Source organism: Mobula birostris, chromosome 11 (assembly GCF_030028105.1).
Source record: "Mobula birostris isolate sMobBir1 chromosome 11, sMobBir1.hap1, whole genome shotgun sequence".
Taxonomy (NCBI): Eukaryota; Metazoa; Chordata; class Chondrichthyes; order Myliobatiformes; family Myliobatidae; genus Mobula; species Mobula birostris.
In genome coordinates this window covers 10681971-10709674 of record NC_092380.1, presented here as the reverse complement: position 1 = coordinate 10709674, position 27704 = coordinate 10681971, and the positions used below count along the sequence as shown (strand labels likewise).

At 47.6% G+C, this 27704-nt stretch overlaps 1 protein-coding gene across 1 annotated transcript; it reads right to left on the bottom strand.

Annotated features, from left to right (window-relative positions):
* Positions 1 to 397: 397 nt before the first annotated feature.
* On the bottom strand, positions 398 to 27704 carry cbx7b (chromobox homolog 7b). The gene is made up of 6 exons (XM_072271623.1): positions 27603 to 27704; positions 16535 to 16578; positions 11565 to 11630; positions 8714 to 8780; positions 5699 to 6035; positions 398 to 1543 (listed from the first exon to the last, which is right to left on the bottom strand). Exons 1-6 carry the CDS (start codon positions 27669 to 27671, stop codon positions 1374 to 1376), a joined length of 753 nt encoding a protein of 250 aa, XP_072127724.1. The 5' UTR covers positions 27672 to 27704; the 3' UTR covers positions 398 to 1373.

Genomic DNA, 27704 nt, shown 5'->3' with positions numbered 1-27704 from the left:
TCCCACCCCTTCTCGCATTCGTCAAAACCCAACTCCTGCCACCCCCTTCCCCCACAGATTTGACCTTAAACTCTAGTCCTGCATTTCCCCTGCCCACACTAATCCCAACCCCAACCCTCCTGCCTCACCCTTAAGACTACACACTTCACCCTTAACTTTTATTTTAACCCCCTGGCCCCATTCTCTCCCCCCACCTCAGCTCCCTCCACCTTCCCACCCCCGACCCTTCCACCTCACTTTGTCCCACCCCCCCCACTTCATTCCCTGACTCTCTCACCCTTACTTAGGCCCCCAACCCTCACTTCATCCCCTGAACCCGATCCCCACTCCAGCCCCCAACCCTGGCCCCACCCCCCACTTCAGGGCCTGACCCCGCCCCCCTCCCCAAGCTCTTCCTTTATCCCTCTCCAAGCCCACACTTCCCTACTTTAACCACAGGCTAACGCTCCCCACTTTAGCTCACCCTGGCAGTCAACTGCAGACGATTAAAAAACCCAGAGATATTTCAGAAATCAACAACCAACAGTTCACTCCAACACCAACATCCTGGGAGGTCTCTGTCCAGGGGTCGTGAGGTGACCCCTTCACCCTTCCCCTTCTGTTGCCATGGCGTTACAGGAAGGGACAAAAGGACAGCAGGGAAGCCCTGGCTGCGGACTCCGAGCTAAGAGAGCCCACGCCTTCCCGCGCAGACCAGTCTCTCTGGAAGACATTGGCCAAGGTTCAGGCGTTGAGCAGCCCAGTCTGGTACTGAGGCTCACAGCCGGCCAATGGACCTGAAATCACCCCTCGGCGAACAGCCGGCCACATGGACAGCTGCAATCTCCAGTTGCTGACATGATGGGGTCAAGGATGGGCTTTATTGACCGCAATTTCATGACATCCGCCAGAAAGAATTGGCTCCCAAAACTGTCAACAAAGTTTCATGGCCAACATGGGTCTCCTGACCTCTCTGTTCTCCAGGAGTCCAACATAGAGGGTGGGGTGCGCACACGTACATCCTGGGACCTTGCTGCGCCTCCCAAGCCACCACCTACCACACGAACGCCATCCGTTCTGCGCAAGTTCAGAAGTCTCCTTGCAAGAAGCTCAGTTCATTAGAACTCCTCTCAAAACTCCCGAGACACCCGGTCGGAGAGCCGGAAGACAACACGTGATCGGATGCTCCGCGCCGAGGTGGGACGGGACCGGCACCCGCCAGTTGTGGACGTTAACCACGCGACTGCCACACACATTAAAACCATGGGGTTCATACAAATGGAACCTTCACTGTGAGGAAAATGGACGAAGTGTTTCACAGGACGGACAAAAGGCCTGGTGTTGGGTCGGGGGCGGGGGGGGGGGGTTGGGATCCCTTTTTGTTGTTGTTGAGGTTAGCAACTTAAGCTGCGATCCCTGAAAAATCCTTCTGCCACCAACGCTTCCCGGAAGGTCACTGTCAGGGAATTCGCTGTGACATCCGTCACCGTGACGTCACCCAACGGGATGGAGGGATGCCAGCCAGCGGGAATGGCTGAGGGGTTCCCGATGGGAGAGGCAGCCCCTGCAGACGAAATGGAAAAGAGAAAGAGTGGGTAACCCCATCCGCTGGGCAGAAGGACACCTCACCATTGGTACGTCCTCCTGCAGCACCACTCCCACCATCTTCCCTTTCCCAACCACCCTCCTTTCCTCATAGATCAACGAGCCCCACTCACCCCAATGACCAGACCTCCCCTGCCCCAGATTTCACAGTCACAAAGAGATATTGCACCAAAACAGGCCACTCAGCCCATCGAGTCCATGCCAACTACCGTTGAGCCTCTATTAATTCCATTTCATTTTCCTTTCAGTTTCATTGGCCACTGCCCTCTGTTGTCACTCACCCACAATCCGCCACCCACCCACACACAAGGGCCAATTTACTGTGATCAATTAACCCACCCTGCAAGGACGACCACACAATTCTGTCACAGGGTTTGAAGGCTTGCGGGCCTCAATGACCCAGACAGCCATGTTGGCTGGAGTCAGGGCTTTGTGCTTTGACTCTTGGTAGGGTCACCCATGATAAACAGGTCAAAGAGTAGAGGCCAGACTAAGAGTGGTCTACCAGTCCTCTAGGCTCAGGGGCTAACATCCCTGACTGGTCAAAACACAATTGTTACGGAAACAGCAATGATGAATTCTACATCTGAGTCCAACGGTGTGTCCAAGGACAGAGATGGAGGACCTTCATTGCTGCCCTAAATGCTAGTGATGTAACAGGTAGTAAGTAATTAACCTACCAACCAACTCATCTTTGGGACAGAACATAGAACATTATAGCACAGTCCAGGCCCTTCGGTCCACATTGTTGTGCTAACCTCTCAACCTAACCCTTCCCTCCGGCATAGCCTGTCCTGGCCCAAAACATTCACTGTTGATTCCCATCCATAAATGCTGTCTGATCTGCTCTGCTCCTCCGGCACATTCCTCCATTTTCCTATCATCCATGTGCCTGTCTGAGAGTTTCATGTATCTACCTTCACCATCACCCCCCGCAGCCCCCTAAACCTTACCTCCGACACCGGCCTCTCCTGCTATACTTTATCCCAATCACCTCAGAAATAAGGTGCAGATTTTACTTAATATAATTTCTGGTATCTTCCCCCTTCCTTTCCAGTCCTGAAGAAGGGTCTTGGCCCAAAACATCGGCCGTTTATTCATTTCCATAGATGCTGCCTGGTCTGCTGAGTTCCTCCAGCATTTTGTGTGTGTCACTTTACAAATAAGGTCTCTTGTATTGGCCAGTTCTGCTCTGAGAAAACATCTCTGGCTATGCTTCATCTTGCACGCCTTGGTCACGTCACCTCTCATTCTCCTTTCCAAAGTCTAAAGCTCCAGCTCCCTCAAACTTTCCCTGTAAAACGTGCTCTCTAATCCAGGCGGCATCCTGGTAAACCTCCTCCTCACCCTCACCCCAGGGCCACACCACTAACCAGATCTCCCCTACCCCCGATTCCACAGTCATACGGAGATACAGTATAGAACTAGACCCTTCTGTTTACATGGAAACCCAATAGCAGGGTGGATGTGCGAACATCCATGCTAACCCGAGGTCAGGATCGAACCCAGGTCTCTGCTGCTATGGGGCAATGCCTACCAGCCGTGCCACCCACCCACGTGCTATCTCGGATCCACCCGTTCTCTTCTGATGTGGTCGCACCAGGAATGGGGAAGGGAAGGGCAGCGGGAGATCCACTGGGAAAAATGGGGGGATTATGCCAAGAACAAACGCGAAAAACTGCAAGAAGGGGCAGGTGAAGTGGTGTCAGGGGGACAAATACCAAAGAAGATGTTCATTGGGCCAACCGTAGAACCTTAATCACAAAATACTCTGCAGATGCTGGGGTCAAAGCAACACGCACAAACACGCTGGAGGAACTCAGCAGGTCGGGCAGCATCCGTGGAAACAAACAGTCAATGTTTCGGGCCGAGACCCTTCGTCAGGACCTATTTTGGGAGCCGGGGCAGAGGAAATTGAGGCATGGGATGGTGATTAGTGTAGTGTTTAGCATGATGCTTTAAAGAGCCAGCAACCTGGATCCAACTGCTGCCTCTCTCTGTTAGGAGATTGTACATTCTCCCCATGACTGTGCGGGGGATTCCTTCAGGCACGCCCAAATTCCAAAAAAACGATGGATTAGGGTTAGTAAATTGTGGGCATGCTACACTGGTACCAGAAACATGCCGACGCTCGCAGGCTGCCCTCTGCACACCCTCGGATTGAGTTGGTCATTGATGCAAAGCAACATAGTTCACTGTATGTTTCGATGAACATATGACAAGCAAGACTAATTTTTTTTTTAAGTTCCTGGGTTGAAAGGGTTGTCCTATTAGAGAAGTTGGAGCATTTGGGTTTGTATTCTTTAGATCTTAGAACAGGGGTTCCCAACCTTGGTAAGGGTCCAGAGCATTAAAGAAAGGTGGGAACCCCTAGTTCAGAAGAATGAGGGGTGGCCTTATTCAACCATACACGATCCTGAAGGGACTGCACAGGGTTGACATCGAGATGTTTCCACTAGTGGGAAGAGTCACAAACAAGGAGACCTGGCTGCAAAACAAAGGGGTGGCCATTTAAGCTGAGGTGCCTCAATATTTCTCTCATTGGATGCAGACTCTCTGGAATTCTCCGCCCCCGAGGAATTTTTTTGTAAGTGACTGGGACGAGGAAGTGGAAGGGTGGGTTAGCAAGTTTGCAGATGACGTGAAAGTTGGAGGAGCTGTGGATGGCGTAGAAGGTTGCCGTAGATTACAACGGGATGCAGAGCTGGGCTGAGAAGTGGAAGATGGACTTCATCCTGGAGAATTGTGAAATGATTCACTTTGGAAGGTCGAATGTGAAGGCAGAATACAGGGTTAATGGAAGGATTCTTATCAGTGTGGAGGAACAGAGGGATCCTGGAGTCCATGTTCACGTCAAAGTTGCTAGACAAGTTGACAGGGCAGTTAAGAACGTTTATGGCGTGTTGTCTTTCGCTAGTTGGGGGTTTGAGTTCAAGAGCCGTGAAGTAATGTTGCAGCTCTATAAAACCCTGGTTAGACCACACTTGGAGTATTGTGTTCAGTTCTGGTCACCTCATTACAGGAACTTTAGAGAGGCTGCAGAGGAGATATACCAGGATCCTGCCAAGATTAAAGAGCATGTCTTATGAAGATAGGTTGAGTGAATTAGGGCTTTTCTCTTTGGAGTGAAGGAGGAGGAGAGGTGAATTGATAGAGGTAACATAACAAGAGGCTTGGGTCCAATGGATAGTCAAGAGACTTTTTCCCAGGGCATAAATGGCTAATACCAGGGGAAAAATTTTACCGTGAGTGGAGGAAAGTATAGGGGTGATGCCAGAAGCAAGCTTTTGTTTTCACACAGAGCGCAGTGTGTGCGTGGTGTTCCCTGCCAGGAGTGGTGGTAGAGGCAGATACATCAGGGGCATTTGAGAAACTCTCATACGGGCACATGAATGATAGAAAGATGGAGGGCTATGTAGGAGGGAAGGTTAGATTGATCTGAAGGACAAGTTAAAAGGTCAAAAGTTCAAAAGTTTAAAGTTCAAAGTACATTTATTATCAAAGTATGCATATTATATACAACCTTGAGATTTGTCTCCTTCACATAAGGTCAGCACAACATCGTGGGCCAAAGGGCCTGCGCTGTTTTGTAGTGTTCTAGCTTCTACGAGGATGGTGGATGTTAGATCATTGGATATAGTTAATGTGGTGATCAATAAATCTTTGAAAGATGGTTGAACTAAGGGTTCTGGGAGAACTGGCACAGAAGAGGAGCTGAGTCCAGCATAGATCGGCCAATGGTTTTAGGAGCTGAATGGTCTACTCCTATATCTTTGTATTCTTTAACAGGACTCAATGCTATGGGGGGGGGCTGTGGTGGGGTTTGTAAGGGTCATTCAACTACGATCGGGGCAAAGGAGAGTCTGCCAAGGTCTGTGCCACCAAGGTGAAGGGGCACGAAGATTCCATGGGCAAGGTGGAACATGGGGGTGACTGAGGGACTTGCAGGGAGCTTTGAGATGGTCTCTCTCATTCCCTGGAACAGACGCTCTGAGAAAACCTCAGTTATAATGCAAGTGTGTTCCTTAGGGGCAATCAATCCCTGACAGCTAGAAGGAACTGGATAGACAGTATGAGTGGTAGGTGGAGGTGGCCTCACGGTACTCTCTCCCACCTTCTGTTCTCTCCGGAATGCTTTGGGCATCCTCGTCCTCAAACTCCGAGTCCGGGAACTTGCTCCGCCCGTCCCGACCGGCGTCCTCCTCCGAGCGCTCCCTGGCGCCGTGGCTCTTGGCCAGGCTGACGGCCCGCGCCGCGCACTTGCTCTTGGCCACCTTGAAGAACTTGTGCTTCCGCGCCAGCGGGAACGGGATCCGCTTCCCGTTCTCGCCGAGCTCCAGCTGGGCCGGGCCGGACACCGAGGTGCCGTCAAAGCGCCGGGACAACGAGAGGCGAACCTTCCCCTTCTCCTTGAGCTTGCTGGCGCTCCGCAAGTCCATGCCATAGATCCGCTGGTGGGGGGGGGGACACAACGCAGGTGAGACAACACCATAGCAATCTACACCCCTCCCCAACTAACACCAAGGTGGCAGGTGAGCCATACTATTTAAAGCCCTCACCTCAAACCCTCAGGATCCCCCAAAACATCATCCCAACACTCCAATTGGAATACGGATCCCTGCGGTAGCATAGGAAATGCGGCAACGAATCACAGAAAACCTCAACAAACACCAGTAAGGTGCAAAGCTGCCTCTTCCAGCACCTCACTACCGCGCCCAGTGCGGACATCCGCGTGGGAACAGGTGGCTGTCAGAAAGCACGTGGCTGGGCGGGCAAGTGCTGGAAGATCAGCCAGGAACATCCAGGGTGGGAGAGGACCGATCAGTAGTGCACCTAGACTACACTGAGCATGACGACGTCCAGAAGTGTGTTTGGGACAGGCATGGCGAACCTATGGCACACGTGCTCAAGATGGCCATGCGCAAAAATTTTATTGACACGCAGTTCCCCTCAATTCTTTAAACCCCTCCCATAATATAAGGATAGATAACAGTAATCTTTATTGCCAAGTAGAGAATGATTCTTTTTTTACAACCCAAGAGCAGTGGGGTCCTTTCACATTAAACGTCTCGCGCCAGCTTGGCGCCAACTCGACAGTTGCAAGAACAAGTGACATTGGATAGTTTTCGCGAACTGTCTGCACAATCAATATTTAGATAGTAAATGTTTACAATAACAAAGCAGTTTAGAAATGATGTTAATTTTCAACTGCCTTTTTAAAAGATTAATATTACTATCATTTCAACAGGTTTTCTAAAATGCTTCATTTATTTTAATCTGCTATAACTTTATTAATAGTAAAACAATGCAACTGAACTCATTCTCTTTCCTTAAAATAGTCCATAATTATTGTTACTAATTCATTAATCAATGATAACACTAGACAACAAAGATTTTGCTTCCTGAATACTTCTGGTGTATTTTATGGATTTTCGGCTGCTGTTATAAAAATCACCATGAAATTTCCCTATCACACACCATTTTTTGGAAATCACCTATATTCATAATTCATAATTCAAGACAGAGTAACTGATGCCAAGGTTAAGGAAGGCATTTTTGTTGGTCCACAAATCAAACAGGTCATCAATGACAGACAATTTGAAGAACTTCTAGTGGGACTGGAGAAAATCACATGGAAGGCATTCAAAGATGTTACTAAAAGTTTTCTTGGCAATTACAGAGCACCAATCTATATGCAGCTGGTCAACAACGTGCTTCAAGCACATAAAACCATGAAATACAACATTGTCACTGAAGATTCATTCCCATTTAGATTCTCTTCTGCATTCCCATCTAGACTTCGTCCCTGCAAATCCTGGCGCTGTCAGTGACGAGCATGGGGAAAGGGTTCACCAGGACATTGCAGTCATGGAGAAACGGTATCAGGGCAACTGGAACCCATCAATGCTGGCTGATTATTGTTGGACACTTAAGCCAGAAGCCTCAGACACTGAGTACAAATGAAAATCACCAAAAAAAACATTTTTAGCTTAGTTGAACAATTGCAAAATGTCAGCACTGTTACACCATTAAAAGCATTATATTCAATAAAAGTTAATTTCTTGTTTCTCCAAATCCCTACACAATACAAATAATCTGAAATTATATTTGTGTTCAACAAAGAAAATTTCTAAGGAAGCAATACCTTTGAAAAAGTTGTCCAGTGTAATCTCTGCTCAGAATTACTAAGCGAGGGATTTTTCTTTTTTAAAAGAGGATAATCACCAATTTGGGGACACACTCTCAAAAGTCGTTCGACACCCTGCTTCGGGAAGAGAGGGCTCGTGGAGGAAGCGGTCAGGAAGGGGGACTGGCTTTGAGGAAGGTCAGGAACTGGCGGTGCTGTGGGTTCCCTAGTTGGTCAATAGCAGAGCAGACGCTTGGGTGGTGACACAGCGACACAGCAGCCCGAGCTGTTCCTTCGCGCCTCCAGCGACTCAGGTTCAATCCCCACCCCGGGAGCTGCCTGGATTGCAGTTTGCACTTCCTCCCCCAAGACCACGTGGGCTCCCCGCCTCTCCCCACAGGCCACAGGTGCTGTGGATTTGCTGGTCACTGTAAGATGACCCTGGTGTGTGGGTGAGTGATGGGAATGTTGGGGGGGAAGTTGATGTGAATTTGGGGAGAATAAATGGAATCAGTATAAATGGTGAATGGGTGGGGGTGATGACCGTCTCAGTGGACAAAGGGTTTGTTTCTACCCCCTGTCGCTATGACAACAGGCCTCTCTGGGCAGTGGGCATTGGTTTGACTAAAGGCAGGGAGAGGAGGCAATTCAGCCCTGTGTTCTACCACTCAGAAGGGCAGAAGATTTAGCAGCAGGCCCTTTGGCCCTTCGAGTCTATTCTGCCTTTAGACATAGGAGCAGAATCAGGTTATCTGGCCCATCGTGGCTGATCCAAATCACAGCCTCAGGCCCACTTTCCTGCTCTGTCCTTCATAAACCTTGGCCTCGAGTGGAGGGGCCAGAAAATGCAGGTCTCTGGAGTAGGATTTGAACCTGTAACTTGCTGATTTCGGCCTTGAACAGATTCAGTGAGTCGACCGCCATGTCACCAGGGGACAGTTGCCTGAGTTTTAGCGAACCGGCCACCCTGCGACACTGCGCCTGCATTCCCGCGTCCCTCACCTGCAGTAGGAATCGTTTCGGTTTCGGGCCCCGCTTCCTGTATCCAAGCGCACGGTCTCTCTGCTCCCTGGTGGAGGACAGGCCGAAGCGTCCAAGTTTAACAGGAGGAACAAGAGGAGAGAAGAGAGCTCAGTACAAGTTCCAGAGCATCAGCCCTCTGCTACGCCAACACGAAGCTGGAGAAACGTGGCAGATCAGGCTGCACCTATGGCAAGAAACGGACAGCTGACGTTTCGGCTCGACGGGTGAAGAAACGTCGACTATCCAATTCCCTCCGTAGACGCTGCCTGACCTGCAGAGTCCCTGCAGCACCTTGTGTGTTGCTCCAGATTTAAGCATCCTGTGTCTCTCCTACAAGAGGGATGCATTATGGCTTGGTACAGCAACTGCTCTATCCGTGACCACAGGGAACTGCAGAGCTGCGGGCACAGCTCAGCGCGTCACAGAGTTCTGCATTCACCTCTTTCACCGCCTCGGTAAAGCAGCCAGTGTAATCCAAGGAGCACACACAACACGCTGGAGGAACTCAGCAGGCCAGGCAGCATCAATGGAACAGAGTGCACAGCCAACGTTCTGGCCCGAGACCCTGACCTGCAGAGTTCCGCCAGCATTTTGTGTGCGTTGCTTTGGATTTCCAGCACCTGCAGATTTTCCTGGGGCCAAACGTTTCCCGCTGGCCAAACCCATTCCCATTCCCAATCCAACGTGCTGGTCCATGGCCTCCTCCTGTGCCAATGAGGCCGCCCTCGGGGTTGAGGAGCAACCTCTTATATTGCGTCTGGGTAGCCTCCAACCTGACAGCATGAATATCAATTTTTCCTTCTGGTGGGCAAATTTCCCCCCCAACTTCTTCTATTCCCTACTCTAACCCTTTACCTCTTCTCACCTGCCTATCGCCTCCCCGAGTCCTCTCCTCCTTCCCTTTCCCCTATAGTCCACTCTCCTCTCCTATCAGATTCCTTCTTCTCCAGCCCTTTACCTTTTCCACCCACCTGGCTTCAACCATCACCTCCCAACTAGCCTCCTTCCCCTCTCCCAACTTCTCTTTCTGTCCTCTTCCCCCTTCCTTCACAGTCCTGAAGAAGGGTCTTGGCCCAATACGTCGACTGTTTATTCATTTCCATAGATGCTGCCTGACCTGTTGAGTTCCTCCAACCTTTTGTGTGTGCTGCTACTTTTATTTTTTTTTGCAAATTAATAGCATTTTGTTTGGTATCTTGCACTGTGCTGATGCCACAAAACAATAACCTTCACGACGTACGTATGTCAGTGATAATGCACCTGATTGTGGAATTCCAATTATAGAATCTCAGGGAGAAATACTGAAGCACAAGATGACAGCCCACGACCGGCAAAACCAAGCAGAAACTAGTTCCCTTCTCAAAGTTCAAAGTAAATTTGATACCAAGCTACATATATGTCACCGTATATATTCCCACCTCCCAAAGCCTAACCCTACTCCCGTGTCATGAGAGGTGGAAACAGGTAAGGCCGGTCAACAGGGCTCTGGTGCGGCTGTACAGGTCAATCCCCCGTACAATGGACGGCAGAGGTGTTGATGATCTCCAACCATACCATTGACTTCCGAGGACGATGGAGATGGGAGGTCATTGATGGCCTGTGCTCCACTGGGAGCTGAGGGCCCAAGTATGTACAACCCTGAGATCCACTTTCTTGTGGGCATACTCAATAAATCAATAACCATCACAGAATTAATGAAAGACTGCCCAACTTGGACATTCAACCAGGGTGCAGAAGACAGCAAAATGCAATTACCAAAAGAAAGGAACAATAATAATAAATAAATAAGAAATAAATATCCAGAAAATGAGATGAAGAGTCCTTGGAAGTGAGTCTGTTGGTTGTGGGAACAGTTCGAAGACAAGTGAAATTGAGTGAAGTTATCCCCTTTGGCTCAAGAGCCTGATGGTTGAGGGGTAATAACTGTTCCTGAACCTGGTGGTGCGAGTTCTGAAGCTCCTGTACTTGTGATGTATTGTTGCAAATATCTGTTAAACAGACTTACAAACACTTACGAGGAGTGTTTGACGGCTCTGGGACTGCATTCCCTGAAGTTTAGAAGAATGAGGGAAAATCTCATTGAAGCCTATTGAATACTGAAAGGCTTAGATAGAGAGGATGTGGAGAGGAGGTTTCTATTCGTCAGGGAGTCTAGGACCAGAGGGCACAGCTTCAGGATACAAAGACGTCCCTTTAGAGCAATGATTAGGAGGAATTTCTTTCGCCAGAGGGTGGTGAATTTGAGGAATTCATTGCACAGACAGCTGTGGAGGCCAAAAGAATGGGTACGTTTAAGGCAGAGGTTGATAGATTCTTCATTAGTAAGGGCATCAAAGGTCGTGGGGAGAAGGCAGAATCATTTCAATTTCAAGGTTAATTGTCATTTTACCACATATAAATACAGGCAATCGAGACAGCATTACTACAGGGTCAAGATGCAAAGACGTTTCACCCACAGCCACACACTAAGCACACACAAGATCACAGTCACAGAGTAAAAGAATCCCAATGCCAACCCACCCCCCAAACCCACAGCATGATACCCAATCCTCCCCCATACAATTCAACAGACCCGTACAGAGTATCGTTAAGATACCATGACGCAGAACATACATGTATGTAGTCAGACCCCCCACCCCACAGCCCGCCTGTCAACCCGCTCCGACACCCGGGGTTAAGAGGGATAGTAAATCAGCCTCGATGGGCCAAATGGCTTGATTCTGCTCCTGTGTCTCCTGGTTGAAACCCAACTGAAACACACATCTTTAGTTGCTGGGTCTGATGCTCTGATACACCATAATGATGGGGTAAAGTTTAAAAACTCTCTTACTTCTCCTCATAAGCCATGACGAGTCGTGGATCCAGGATGTGGTCTTCGGGCTCCCAAGTGCTGTACCTGTGAGGTCAAGCGGACAGTTAGACCGTAAGACACAGGAAACATCAATTCTGCTTTGCCGTTCCATCGTGGCTGAGCCTTGGTGGCGCACTTATCATCGGGAGTGTAACAATATCCCACAATTAAATTCAATCAACACCACCGCCCGCCCCCAGCCTCCTCGAGAACCCTGGTTGACATTAAAACATTGTGCAGCTCCACCATTCCTGGACATCCCAAGGCAATCTACTACTGTTTCACGGTTGGCAACGTAGGGAAAAAGCAGACCCGAGCGACTACGGGACGGGGGACCGGGAGCAGCAAACACTCGGCGGGTCGAGCAGCACCTGTAGTGAGGGGAGAGAAACCGTCGATGTTTCGGGTCAACACTCTGCATCAGGGCTGGGCACGAAAAGTGTAGAGCGCCGGTGCGAAGAGGGGAAGGGGATGGCTGAGACGGGGACGGGTAGGTGATCGGTGGACCGCGGAGGGGTGAGGAAATGACGGGTAGATGGAGGTAGGGGAGGGAGAATAGCAGAGTTGGGAGACAAGGGCAGGTGGAGGCAGGCAGAGAGAGGCAGAAGAAGCCAGGTTTGGGGGGTGGGGGGAGAAAATGGAGAATAGGCAGTCTGTTTTTATGATAAGCTATATGGGCTGGTTGTCTTGTATGTGCAAGGACAGACCTCATGCTGTGGTGTCACGGGGGGGGGGGGGTCAAGGTGCTCTACCAGGAGCGGTGTGGCACGGCATCCAGGTTGGAGTCGGAGTTGCCCTCCCTAGTGTCCGCTCGGCAGGATATAGGCTCTATTGTGGTCAACTGTCAACTGATGGCGTGGGTTTTTGACTCTTCTATTGTGTGACTGTGGTATCATTTATGCTGGCTACCTCAGGTGTGCTTTGTGCTGTGTGTGACCGCTGGTACTGCATTCTGTACCTTGACCCCGCAGTTAACACTGTCTTGTTTGACTGTATTCATGCATGATTGAGTAACGATTAAACACGAATTGAATATTGCTAGAATTATGGGTCAGGATAAACTCCATCCTTCAACAGGTCATCATGGGATCTTGCATCCGTCTGAGAAAGCAGACAATGGAGCCCTTGGTCTAGTATGTCACCCGGTACTTCTGAAGCTGCCCCCTGCTCCACCACCCCAGCACTGCAGTGGAGGGTCAGCCGACACTTCTGAACCTGGGTCTCGGGAGCAGAAATCAAACCCACAACCTTCAGGCCCAACTACCACTTTGACTTTGAGACTATTCGGGTGACTGCAGAGAGAAGCAGAGGATGGACGACCAGAGTTTCTTGATTAGCCAGGGCATCAAAGGGTGTGGGGTGAAAGCAAGGGAATGGGAATGACTTGAAGAACTGGATCAGCCCATGATTGAAGGGTGGAGCAGACTCGATAGGCTGAATGGCCTACTTCTGCTCCTGTATCTTATGGTCTAACTGAAGAACCAAGTAGTATCACTGTCACCAGCACTGACGCTAGATTTTTATTCCAGGTTTATTTAGTTATTGACTTGCCTGCAGAAGGCAGAGGGTGGTAGCAGGTGGAGAGTGTTCTGTCCGGAGGTCAGCGACCAGCGGTGTTCCTGCAGGGCTCTGCTCTGGGATTTTTATAAATGACTTAGATGATGAACTCCAAGGGTGAGCTAGTAAATTTGCAGATGACACGATGGGTTGGTGGCGTTGTGGATAGTGGAAAAGGCTGTCGTAGGTTATGACGGGACATTGACAGGATGCAGAGATGGGCTGAGAAGTGGGAGATGGAGTTCAACGGCGAGAAATGTGCAGTGATTCAGTTTGGAAGGCTGAGACCTAAAGACAGATACAGGGATAACGACAGGATTCTCATCAGTGTGGAGGAACAGAGGGACCTTGGGGTCCACCTCTACAGATCCCACAAAGTTGCAGCACAAGCTGATAGGGTATAAGAAGGCGTAAGGTGTGTCTGCCTTCATCATTCAGGAGAATAAGTTCAAGAGTCACAAGGTAATGTTGCAACTCCTTGAAACTCTGCTTAGACTACACTTGGGAGTATTGTGTTCAGTTCTGGCCACCTGATTATAGGAAGGACGTGAAAACTTTAGACAGGGTGCATAGGAGATTTACCAGAATGCTGCAGGGATTAGAGACCATGTCTTATGAAGAAAGGCTGAGCACGTTAGGGCTTCTCTCTCTGGAGTGAAGGAGTTTGAGGGGGCAACTTGACAGAGGTGCATAAGATGATAAGAGAAACTGGGGAAGTGGACAGCCAGTGCTTTTTTCCAGTGCAACAGTGGCTAACACGAGAGGATATTATCTTAATGTGACTGGAGGGAAGTATAGTGGGGGAGAGGAATGCCAAAGGTGGGGCTTTTTTAAATCTTACACAGACAATGGTACGTGCATGGATGGCACTGCCGGGGGTGGGTAGAGGCAGATACACCATCGGATAATGCCAGGTGCCTGACTGATGCTATTGTTGAAGGGTCCCGGCCTGAAACGGTGACTATTTCCCTCCAAAGCTAAACACGAGGAAATCTGCAGATGCTGGAATTTCAAGCAACACACTTAAAAGTTGCTGGTGAACGCATCAAGCCAGGCAGCATCTCTAGGAAGAGTTACAGTCAACATTTTGGGCTGAGACCCTTCGTCAGGACTAACTGAAAGAAGAGCTAGTAAGAGCCTGTCAACTGTACCTCTTCCTAGAGATGCTGCCTGGCCTGCTGCGTTCACCAGCAACTTTGATGTGTGTTCCTCCAAAGCTGCTGCCTGACCTACTGAGTTCCTCCAGCGCTGTACATCAATCCTTCTCACTTGCTCTTTCCCCGCTGCCCTGTCAATGTTTTCTTTTCACACGTTCCTGCAATTCTTTTCTTTCCTCTCCGGCCCTTGACCTTTCCCACCCTCCTGGCTTCACCTATCACCTTCCAGCTAGCCTCTTTCCCCTCCCCTCACCTTTTTAATTCAGGCATCTTCCCCCTTCCTTCTCAGTCTTGAAGGGTCTCAGCCCAAAACGTCGACTGTTTACTCTTTTCCACAGATGCTGCCTGACCTGCTGAGTTCCTCCAGCACTTTGGTGTCTGTTGCCCTTTTGAAACATTCTGTTGAATCCATTTCCTTCTGACCAAAATTTTCCAAATCGTTGAAACTGAATTTCTTGATCTCCCCGCTGGCTCTCCTGTCATGTTCCTCATATTCCGGAAATTCCAGTCACTACAAAAGATTCTTTCTTCCCTTGATCAAAGCCCCAAGTAAGATGGAGTAGAATTCTGTGCTTGCAACTACATTGACCCAGTCCCCAACTCTCCATTATTCCAGCTGGCCAGCTGTCTCCCAGACCTTGCATACATGGATTTGTTTTCAATAGTCCTGGCAAACCAAGCAACCAATCACAGAAGCGGCCCATGAGCAGACGGCTGGCCAAAGGATGGGTTGCCAGCTCTGACTGGTTGCAAGGATCCATCATGTGATCTCCTGTTGATTCTTGCCAATCTTTACTCAGGCACCACAGAAAGCATTGGGTTTGGATACAGAATCAGAATCAGGTTTAATATCACTGGCATGTGTCGTGAAATTTGCTGTTTTGTGGAAGCACGTTGTAATATATAATGATAAAAACTATAAATTGCAGTAAGAAATACAAAAAAATTAACATGTAGTGCAAAAAGAGAGTAACAAAAAAAAGTTACTGTTCATGGGTTCAGTGTCCATTCAGAAATCTGATGGCAGAGGGGAAGAAGCTGTTCCTGAATCGTTGAGTGTCTTCAGGCTCCTGTACCCCCTCCTTGATGGCATGAATGAGAAGGAGGCATGTCCTGGGGAATGGGGTCCTTAATAATGCATAATGCCTCTTTGAGGCATACCCTTTTGTATTCAATGCTGGAGAGAGTCGTGCCCAAGATGGAACTGGCTGAGTTAACAACTTTCTGCGGCTTTTTTCGATCCTGGTACAGCAACTGCTCTGCACGTAACAGAAATAAACCACGGAGTGTGGCGCACACAGTCCATCACATCACGGAAACCATCCTCTCCTCGACTACCCACTGCCTCGGTGAGGCAAAGACCCCACACACCCCAGACTTCTCTCTTCTCCCCTCTTCCACTGGGTAGAAGATACGAAAGCCTGGAAGCACGTACTATTCCACCGGGCTCGTGGACAGCTTCTATCCCTGTTATCCGATTCCTGATGGACCTCTAGTACCATAAAATGGACTCTAGGCCTCACAATCTAGCTGTTATAGTTTTTATCATTCACCTCTGCTGCACTTTTTCGCAACCTTTTACACTTTATTCTGCATTATTACTGTTTTACCTAATCCTACCTCAATGCACTCAGTAATGATCTGATCTGTACGAACAGTATGCAAGACAAGCTTTTCACTGTATCTTGGTATTTGTGTCAATGATACAACAGTATATATCTCATGCTGAGAACTGAACACCAGGAAAATGGAAAAGACAAGGCAGCCAACTAAATTCACCTTGCCTGTCGGTAGAATCTCTCTTCAATATTGTAACAAAAGAGGCAAAGACTATTTTGTGTGATACTCCCATGATGTTCCTCCTGGGTTTATTTGAAGACACAGGAGAAGAGTTAAGCCATTCAGCCCATCGAGTCTGTTTTGCCGTTCCATCACGGCTGATTTATTATCCGTCTCGACCAGATATCGAGCACCAGATTCCACAGGAATCTGTTGCTAGCGACCCATTTGCAATCCTGGCAGGACACGCCCTCACTGCATCAACCAGGCACCAGGAGGCTCTGGCCTCAACCTGCCAAGACTGGGGCCAAGAGGTCGATCCCACCTACCTCCCGGCTTACTGTTCAGGGCCGCGCCAAGCTGAGACAGGATGGTCAGTGCAGCAGAGTCAGGGACCGAATACCGCGAGGGGAAGGGGCGGGGAGAGACACCGGAAGAACAAGACAGCCGACTTACTTTGGGGGCCATCCTTTCCACTTCACAAGGTATTCCACTCTGCCCTGTAGACAAGAAGAGAAGAAACCATCGTCAGGGTTACAATTAGAGAGGCGCTCTGGTATGGAACCTGACGCGACTGCGGCCGCTCTGAGCCCCCGTACTCAGCTTCCATTCGCAACCCACCCACTGCTGTTCGTGTAACGTACTACAGTAAGACCGTAAGACATAGGAGTATGATTAGGCCATTCAGCCCATCAAGTCCGCTCTGCTGATCCATTTCCTTCTCAACCCCAGTCTCCTGCCTTCCCCTCATCAAGGGATCTGGTGAGAGGGTAGGTGTATGGGGTTGAATGGGATCCTGTATCAGCCATGATGAAATGCTGGACAGGGCCCAAAGGGTTGAATGGCCTAATTCTGCTCCATTGTCTTATGGTCTTATAACATTTCACACCCAGACTAATAGGAACCTATCATACCCTGTGTAGCCCCCCAGTCAGCCTCAGGGTCGCTCGGCTCGCTGTCGTCTAGGGAAACAGCCCTCGGCCCCGCCAAACAGGGTAATTACTTTGTGTGGATGCTGTGAGATGTACCCCACCCCGCCCAAATAACAGACAATACACCAGATATGATTAAATGATGTACAGTTTATAGATATTACTGGAAATATATAATTAATACAGAATAAAATATAAAAGGAAAATAAAAGGCGCCACACTTATCAAAGTTCAATCTCTTCGTGCACAAACAGTTGGAGCTCAGGACCCTTCTTCTTCAGCCTGCGACCCCTCGGACCACCTCGACTAGCCGCCTGGGACCGACAACGGTGGTCGACCAGACGCTCCACACAAGTCTATCTCCGTCTCCTCTCCTCACCGAATGCCCTCCTCGGGGTCCGATCCCGTTAGCGGACTCACGGCACCTGGTCCATCCTCTCTCTCTCTCTCCCGCCTTCTCCCTCCAAAAACCCCGCGCATACAATATCTTACAGATACACCAAAAGCATAACAACTATCCCAATTGGTTCGTAACATCTTCTTATCACAGTCTAACCCAAAACAAGTTGCTAGCGCAAGAACTTTCTCAACGTTTAACATAACAAAGAAGCATTTCCAAGTATAACATAACAAAGAAGCCATTTTAATTAGCCTACACAGTAACATAAAAGACGAAACCCCCTTACACCTGTCTTAAAATGCACCCAGTGGACTGACCTCCATAGCTGCCTGTGGGAATGAATTCCACAGATTCACCACCCTCTGGCTAAGGAAATCCCTCCTCATCTCTGTTTTAAAAGGATGTCCCTATATTTTGACGCTGTGCACTCTCCAATAACCTGCTATCCGAGTATTCTGAAACCCTGATGGTTCGGTATCTGACTCACTGGGTGACGTTCTGCACTCTCACCTCCTCAACTCAGCTAGGACTTGGCACTCCACCCACCCCCCCCCACCTCCCAAAACTCAGTTGGGACCATGTTTGCTCAAACAAGAAGCAACTAGGACCGTGTCCCGCTCGCAGAAATGTTCACCGGACTGGAGTCTCATTTCCTGCATTCTTAAACTTAACAAGTTCCCTCGATAACTTATAACAATAGACAACATATCCACTAGATAACTTACAACATCTTAAAAAATCTGATTAAAAATATGCTGCAGTGTTAAGATAACATCAAAAAGTCAGGAAGATCTACCAATCCAAAGTCCTGAGCACATAGGTTGTCTTAGCCAGAAAGTGGTGTATCTGTGGAATTCATTGCCACAGGCGGCGGTGGGGGCCAAGTCATTGGGTATATTTAAGGCAGAGGTTGATACATTCTTGATTAGTCAGGGCGTGAAGGGATATGGGGAGAAGGCAGGAGATTGGGGCTGACAGAAAAAATGGACCAGTCATGATAAAATGGCAGAGTAGACTGGATGGGCCAAATGGCCTAATTCTGCTCCTATATCTCATGGTCTTATTGGAATATTACTGTATTACAAAGCTAAAAGTTAGCTTTATTTACACATGTACATTAAAACATACAGTGAAATCTGTCATTTGCGTCAACAACCAACTGGTGAGTGTTGCATTACTAGAAGTTATCAATGGAATTTACTGTTAGCAGTATTTGAGTATAAGGAGACCACACCACCTTCATTTCCTCTCTTCTCCCCCCTTCTTCATCCTCTCTCCTCACCCTTCTCTCTTCATCTTCTTTGTTCTTGTAACACTTAATGATGGAAGCAACAAGTTGTATGCTTCACCCTTAACTTCTGAAGAATCTTTGGATTGCAAGAACATCAGGATCCAACACATCTCAGTATGGCGTTATCCCGTGGGATGGATACAGTCATACAGTATAGGACAAGACCCTTCAGCCCCATCATTCATCCAGGCCAACCAGGAGCCCATGTAAGCCAGTCACACTGGCCTGCATTTGGTCGTATCCCTCTAAACCAGGGGTTCCCAACTTTCCTTGTGCCACTAGCTAAGGGGTCGGTGGATCCCCAGGTTAGGGAGACTTGCTCTAAACCTTTCCTCATCAAGGTACTTGTCCAAATAATAAACACAAGAGATTCTGCAGATACTGCAAATCTTCAGCAAAATGCTGGAGGACCTCAGCCAGCCAGTCAACATTTCGAGCTGAGACCCTTCAACGGGACAGTCGGCCTTTCCAAATGTCTTTTTGGGCACACTGTTGGTGTCCAAAGTTTCATCATCAGGCAAAACAAACTCTCCCTTGGAGTGCGAATGGGAAGAGGCAGAGAAGGAGACATGTCCATCCCTGAACTCCTTACCAGCCATTTGGAATCACTGACCACCCCTCCACAAAATCACGGGAGACGTCCCAGTCCCAACCTTCCCTGGGATCACTCATTCCTGAAACCAGGATCCCTACCTAATCCAGTCACCAGGGTCAGCATTAAGATTTACAGGGGTTGTACAACACAGAAATGGGTCTTTCAGCCCACCTTGTCCATTACAGAATGTTAACAGTGCAGGCCATTCAGCCCATCATGTTGTACTTACCTCCTACAAGATCAAGCTAACCCTTCACTCCCACCTAACCCTCCATTTTTTATTCATCCATGTGTCCATCTAAGAGTCTTTTAAATGTCCCTAATGTATCTGCCTCTACCACCACCCCTGGCTGTAAGATCCATGCACTCGCCACTCTGAGTAAAAAAAAACACCTCTTCTGACAAACCCCCTATAATTTCCTCCGATCACCTTAAAATTATGTTCAAAGTTCAAAGTACATTTATTATAAAATATGTATACATTATACAACCTTGAGATTTGTCTCCTTACAGGCAGCCACTAAACAAAGAAACCCAATAGAACCCATTAAAAAAAGACCCTCAAAAACTCAACGTGCAGAGGGAGAAAAAATAGCGCAAACAATGAAAGTAAGCAAATAGCATTCAGGACAGAGGTTTTACAAAAGTGATTCTACAGACACGAAGTTTTACGAAAATGATTTCAACAGTCACTAAGTTTTACGAAAGTGATTCTACACACAAAGTTTTACGGAAGTGATTCCACAGACACAAAGTTTTACAGAAGTGATTCTACACACAAAGTTTTACGGAAGTGATTCCACAGACACAAAGTTTTACAGAAGTGATTCTACACACAAAGTTTTACAAAAGTGATTCCACAGACATGAAGTTTTACGAAAGTGATTCTACAGAATGAGGAATCACTGTAGCCAGAGCAGACCTCAGCCTCAGTTCAGCACTGAGCTGAGTAAACCTTACAGAGCAGCCAGCAGAACCAGCCCGTCCCTCGCTCCCAGTCCCAACAGCCTGATCTTTTCCATCTGGTTCACTGCTCAAATCGCCCAAAGATCAGGCTCTGTCATTTCGATACGTTCTGGGGCCTGGACCCTGCCACACGATTCAGCCCCGAACCTGAGCTTTCCGATTCGGCCCGGCACTTAAATCGATCACATTGGAAAGGTCAGGCACTGGCCCTCATGTATTAGCCATTTCCACCCTGGGAGAAAGGCTCTGGCTGTCCACTTGATCTAGACCTCTTAACATCTTATACTTACCTATTGTCACATCTCATCCTCCTTTACTCAACCTTTCCTCATAAGTCATGCACTCTAATGCAGACAGTAATCTGGTGAATCTCCTCTGCATTCTGTCTAAAGCTTACACATCCTTCCTAAGACGAGGAGACCAGAATTGAACACAATACTCCAAGTGTGGTCTAACCAGTTTTATAGAGCAGCAATGTTATCTCATGGCTCTTGAATTCAATCTCCAACTCATATCTTCTTAACCACTCTATTAACTTGTGCGGCAACTTTGATCTATGGACAAAGACAACCCCAACGTCCCTCTATTCCTCCACACTGCTAAGAATCTTGTTATTCACCCTGTACTCTGCCATCAAGTTGGACCTTCCAAAGTGAATCACTTCACACATTTCCAGGTTGAACTCCATCTGCCTCTCCTCCGCCTAGCTCTGCACCCTGTCAATGTCCCATTGCAACCCACTGTACAACAACGTCCTACATGATCCACAACTCCACCAACCTTCATGCCAAACACATTCTTACTAACCCACCCTTCCAAGTCATTAATAAAGGTCACAAAGAGTGGGGTTCCCAGAATAGATCCCTGTGGAACCACACTGGGAACCAACCTCCAGGCAGAATACACTCATCTACTACCACCGTCTATGGACATCCCATGCCTCCTGGCTTTCTTAATAAGCCTACCATGGGGAACCTTGTTGAAACTTCTCTATGCCAGTCCTGTTTATCCACACTTGGTCCTTGGCCTTCCATGCCTTGTCGATGTAACTGCTTGTTGAAATATTTCTTCAATGTTGTAAGAACCTTTTGCCCACCACCTCCTCAGAAAGAGCTGTTCCAAATTCCAAACACATTTCCCTTCAGATCCTCCCACCATCAGCCTTCGACCTCTGACTTCATACCCTTGCCCCTTGTGTTAGACACTACCACCACTGGGAAAAGTGCCATCCATACGGATTGTTAAACCACACTGGAACGCCGAGGTAATACTAGGGACAACCAGTAACGGAGTGCAGAAAATAGTATTACATTTACAGAGAAAGTGAGAGCAGACAAGGGCCATGATGATGTAGATCGTGAGGTCAAGAGTCCATCTTATCAGACAAGAAGTCTGCTCAGTAGTCGTATAATGCTGGGATAAAAGCTTTTCAAAGTTTAAAGTAAATTAGATTATCAAAGTACATATATGTCACCATATACAACCCTGAGATTCACTATCTTGTGAGCATACTTAATAAATCTAAGAAATAATAACCATCACCATGTGCCATGTTGCAGATTGCAGAGAGACATTGATAGGATGCAGAAGTGGGCTGAGAAGTGGCAGATGGAGTTCAACCTGGAGAAGTGTGAGCTGGTACACTTTGGAAGGACAAACTCCAAAGCAGAGTACAAGGTAAGTGGCAGGATACTTGGTAGTGTGGAGGAGCAGAGGGATCTGGGGGTACACGTCCACATATCCCTGAACGTTGCCTCACAGGTGGATACGGTAGTTAAGAAAACTTATGGAGTGTCAGCTTTCATAAGTCGAGGGATAGAGTTTAAGAGTCGTGGGGTAATGATGCAGCTCTATAAAACTCTGGTTAGGCCACACTTGGAGTACTGTGTCCATTTCTGGTCACCTCACTATAGGAAGGATGTGGAAACATTGGAAAGGGTACAGAGGAGATTTACCAGGATGCTGCCTGGTTTAGAGAGTATGCATTATGAGCAGAGATTAAGGGAGCTAGGGCTTTACTCTCTGGAGAGAAGAAGAATGAGAGGAGACATGATAGAGATATACAAGATAATAAGAGGAATAGATAGAGTGGACAGCCAGCACCTCTTCCCCAGGGCACCACTGCTCAATACAAGAGGACATGGCTTTAAGGTAAGGGGTGGGAAGTTCAAGGGGGACATTAGAGGAAGGTTTTTTACTCAGAGAGTGGTTGGTGCGTGGAATGAACTGCCTGAGTCAGCGGTGGAGACAGATACACTAGTGAAATTTAAGAGACTACTAGACAGGTATATGGAGGAATTTAAGGTGGGGGGGGGTTATATGGGAGGCAGGGTTTAAGGGTCAGCACAACATTGTGGGCCGAAGGGCCTGTATTGTACTGTGCTGTACTGTTCTATTTTTTATGTTCTATGACGTGGGCAATCATGGTCAAGGGGCTATGATTGTTCTAGGCAAGTTTTTCTACAGAAGTGGTTTGCCATTGCCTTCTTCTGGGCAGTGCCTTTACATGATGGGTGACCCAAGCCATTATCAAAACTCTTCAAAGATTGCCTGCCTGGCGTCAGTGGTTGTATAACCAGGACTTGTGATAAGCACCAGCAGCTCACGCAACCATCCACTACCTGCTCCCATGGCTTAACGTGACCTTGACTGGGGAGCTAAGCAGATGCTACACCTTGCCCAAGAGTGACCTGCAGACTAGCGGAGGGAAGGAGCACCTTACACCTCCTTTTGGTAGAGATGCACCTCCACCCCACTGCCCAATAATAACCATAACAGAATCAATGAAAGACCATCCAACTAGGGCATTCAACTAGAGTGCAGAAGACAACAAAACTGTGCAAATACAAAAAGGAAGAAATAATAATAATAAATAAGCAATAAGTACTGAGAACATGAGATGAAGATTCCTTGAAAGTGAGTCCATTGGTTCTGGGAACATTTCAATGGTGGGGCAAGTGAAGTTATCCCTTTTGGTTCAAGAGTCTGATGGTTGAGGGGTAGTAACTGTTCCTGACCAAGGTGGTTTGACCCACATCCCCCAAAACTTTTCTATCCAGCTGCATTGTTCCAACTTCTAAAATCATCCATTGTCCTCCATGCACATCACTCCTCAATTAAGGACCTTAACCTTCCCTTAATGATTACTTTATCTAATTCCTGGAACAGAAATTTTATTTGCTGCTTCCCAAGCCTTCTCTACCACTAGCTGTTGATTTCTTTCCTTCTCAGGTTTTTGACCTGATGTTTTCATTGTCCGTTTCTCTTCACAGATGCCGACTGACCTGCTGAGTGTTTCCGGCAGTTTCTGCTTTCATTTGTGGATACTATAGAAAGAATGCAGAGGACATTTACGAGGATGTTGCCTGGATTGGAGAGCATGCCTTATGAGAATAGGCTGAGTCAACTTGTCCTTTTCTCCTTGGAGCGACGGAAGATGAGAGGTGACCTGATGGATGATGAGAGGCGTTGATCATGTGGATAGTCAGAGGCTTTTTCCCAGGGCCAAAATGGCTAACACAAGGGTGCATAGTTTTAAGGTGCTTGGAAGTAGGTACAGAGGGAATATCAGGGGTACGTTTTTCCACACAGAGAGCAGTGGGTGCATGGAATGCATTGCCAGCAACGGTGGTGGAGGCGGAGTCTTTTAAGAGACTCTTAGATAGGTACATGGAGCTTAGAAAAAATAAGAGGGAAATTCTAGGCAGTTTCCAGAGTAGGCTGCATGGTCGGCATAACATTGTGGGCCGAAGGGCCTGTAATGTGCTGTAGATTTCTATGTTCTATATTCATATTTCCAGCCTCTGTAGTTTTCTTTTATTTTCACCCCTCACAGTCATCACTCCCTACCCTCCATTGTAGCTCAGCCATAACCCTCCCCAAGACAGACGGTCCTCAGCATCTCAAGATTGGTCCCTATATAACCATATAACAATTACAGCACGGAAACAGGCTATCTCGGCCCTTCTAGTCCGTGCCAAACTCTTACTCTCACCTAGTCCCACCAACCTGCACTCAGCCCATAACCCTCCATTCCTTTCCTGTCCATATAGCTATCCAATTTAACTTTAAATGACAACATCGAACCTGCCTCAACCACTTCTGCTGGAAGCTCGTTCCACACAGCTACCACTCTCTGAGTAAAGAAGTTCCCCCTCATGTTACCCCTAAACTTTTGCCCTTTAACTCTCAACTCATGTCCTCTTGTTTGAATCTCCCCCACTCTCAATGAAAAAAGCCTATCCACGTCAACTCTATCTATCCCCCTCATAATTTTAAACACCTCTATCAAGTCCCCCCTCAACCTTCTACGTTTCAAAGAATAAAGTCCCTGTAGCTTAACAGGCTTGGGCAAGTGATTCTATTGTGTTTCTTTGTACTCACTGTGATTGGCCACAAGAAAGTGAACCTTAAGTGTTGTACATGGTGCCATGAGTGCACTTTGATAATAAATTTACTTTGAACTTCGAAGGGAGCCACAGAGCCGCCGGCAAAAAGCCGCACTTCTCTGGTCACTGGTCACCCGTTCACACTGTGCTCATGGTGTTCCAGCTCTCTGCCCCAGAGCATGCCGGGAAAATAAACGACAGAAGAACTACCCCTTCCAGCCCGCACACAACCCCTCACCATGAGCTCAGCCCAAGTCCCAATACTGCCATCAGTCTCCCTTCAACATCACAGGTCCACATCCAACAAATATTTCTCAGAGCACTGGAAGGGGTGCTAGGTACTTGGGACATTGGCAGTGCTTCTGTATTTAATATTTCAGTCATATTTGAACAAACTTGTAAATTGTTTGATTAGGCGTTCCTTGTTGTTTACATAATTCATTATGAGTTGCATGTAAAAATACGCAAATTACATACATTATCACATTACCAGGTGATACATGCACAAGGTGTGAAGTAAACCTGAAGTTAGACTCAGTTTTCTGACTTCTGTGTCTTTCTTTGAATTAGTTTGATGTTTTTAAGTTACAAAACAGGTAGGGAGGAAACAAACCAGGTAGAATACCTCCCAGTCCCACAGATCCTGCACCAGAAACTGCTGCCCTATGGTCTCCAGCCCAATAACAATTGGCCTGAGCAATAACTCTTCCCTATTGCTTCACCCGGCTATTATTCCACAGAAGCTGCGCAGGAGAAGCGCTATGTGAGCTAGCAGTTGACATGTCCTGTCCTGCCTCTTTTCACGGCTCAGTTCCTCTGACCTCAGCTTGAGGGAGCACTTGTTTGTGCCCAACCTACCGCTGGCAAACGAGATGAACTGTCCCTCAGGACAAGCTGATCAACATACCTGCAAAATCATTCTAGATCTCCCTGTGCCTGTAAAGACAGCAGATTAGCTACAAAAATAAGAGAAAGTTCTAGAAAAGCTCAGTATCTGTGGAAAGGAAAGGTCACTGTCTCTCGTTACAACAAGCGGGATACTGTGGCGCGATGGTGGCGTAGCGGTTAGCAGGACACCGTTAGAGCTTGGGGGGGGGGGGGCTCAGATTTCAGATTTCAAATTTCAATTCTGGCATCCTCTGTGAGCAAGTCTGTACGTTCCTTCCCATGCGTGTTTTTTCCGGCCGCTGCTGTTTCCTCCCACAGTCCAAAGTCCTACGAGTCAGTAGGCTAGCTGGTCATTATAAATTGTCCCGTGACTACACTAAGGTTAAACCAGCGAGCTGCTGGGCAGCGCGGCTCAAAGGGTCTGTTCCACGCTGAATCTCTAAACAAATCCAAAAATATAACAAAGAACTCAGTGAGTCAGACAGCATCTGCAGAAAGAAAGAGCCACCATTTCCTGTCGCAACAAACAAGATGCTGGAAGAGGTCTGCGGCTCAGGCAGCATCTGCGGAAGGAAATGGACAATCAACATTTTCAGGTCAAGACCCTCTATCAGGGACACCACTTCCTTCATGACATCTCCATCGTCGCTCCAGATATCAGCATCTGACATCGCAAGTCAATATTCACAGTTTCGCTTTCCACAAAGGCCTGACCTGTTGAGTATTTTTATCATCTGCGATTTTAATTTTCAAAAATCAAAACTATCACTGTACGGTGCATCTACTTTAGGGAAGTGCCCTCACAGAACACACTGGAGTTTTTTTTGGCACATATTCATCCCTAGAATCAGAATTAAATTTAATATCACTGGCACATGTCATGAAATTAGTTTTTTTGTTGCAGGAGTACATTGCAAGGCATAGTAATAGTCTATAAATGACAATAAGTATTTTTTAAATTAATAAGCAGTGCAAAAAAGGGGAAAATAGTAGTGTTCACGGGATCAATGTCCATTCATAAATCGATGAAACTGTTCCTTAAACGTTGAGTGTGTGCTTTCAGGCTCCTGTACCTCCTCCTTGATGGTAACAATGAGAAGAGGGCATGTCCTGGGTGACGGGGCCCTTCATGACGGACGCCACTTTTTGAGGCATCGCCTTTTGAAGGCGTCGTGGACGCCGGGGAGACTAGTGCCCACGATGTTACAACTTCCAGCAACATCATCCTGCCGTTTGACTGTGAGAGGCAGCACCAAGCTCATTCCGGACCCTGCCCCTGTCCAATTGCTGCACGACTTTCCCATTGATACCCCGCTCTCTATCAAAAAAGAAAAAGGCAGGGAAACGGGAGTCGAGGATGTTCAGATATAATGGACGGAACAGCCTCAAACTGTTGGAATTATACTAATAATTACCTGATTCCAACAAGCCCACGTTCCCCCATAAACAATATACGCATCCTGACCTGTATTTGAATTCAGTCACCCAACCCTCTTTTAAACTCCGACTAACCCAGGCCGTGTACTTGTCAAGATTTAAATCACTCAGTAATTAACCTCTAAATAATTGAAGTTCGAAGAATATGCTTCTCCGCTGGTAATTCTTCAGGTTTATTTTGCATGTCATAATTTATGGATTAATTAATCCGTTAATTGATTAACCAATTGACCTCCCAGCAAGGTTTGGCCACTACCGGTAGCAAGTAAATAAAATTTGCAAGTTGTAATCTCCCCTCCCACAATGAGTATTTTTAAACGCTACGTTTCTGCCCTCATGCCTACAATTTAAAACACTACGCACCGTTGCAGATAAAGTCCATTGCCGTTAGCTGCAGCCGTTTTATTTTGCATTATTGATTTCCCCTTCGCATTAATTGTAATAGTGTTTATATCCGGATGGTAATACAAACCTTCCCTGCTCAAGCCCCTTCCAGAGCCTCAAAGACAGCTGCTGGCACGGGTTTCAATGCGGTACAATAATATTTCATTTTATTTCTCTTAATTGACTGCAGTGCATTGAAACTCTTGCACACCCTGGCGGGGTTTGCATTGTTTGATGGATTACCTTCCTGATACGCTTCTTTCTGATGTCCTCCACCGCGAACACTTGCTCTCCTATCGCAGACAGCTCCATACAGCCGGGCTCTCTGCTTTCTTCCTGCGCAAC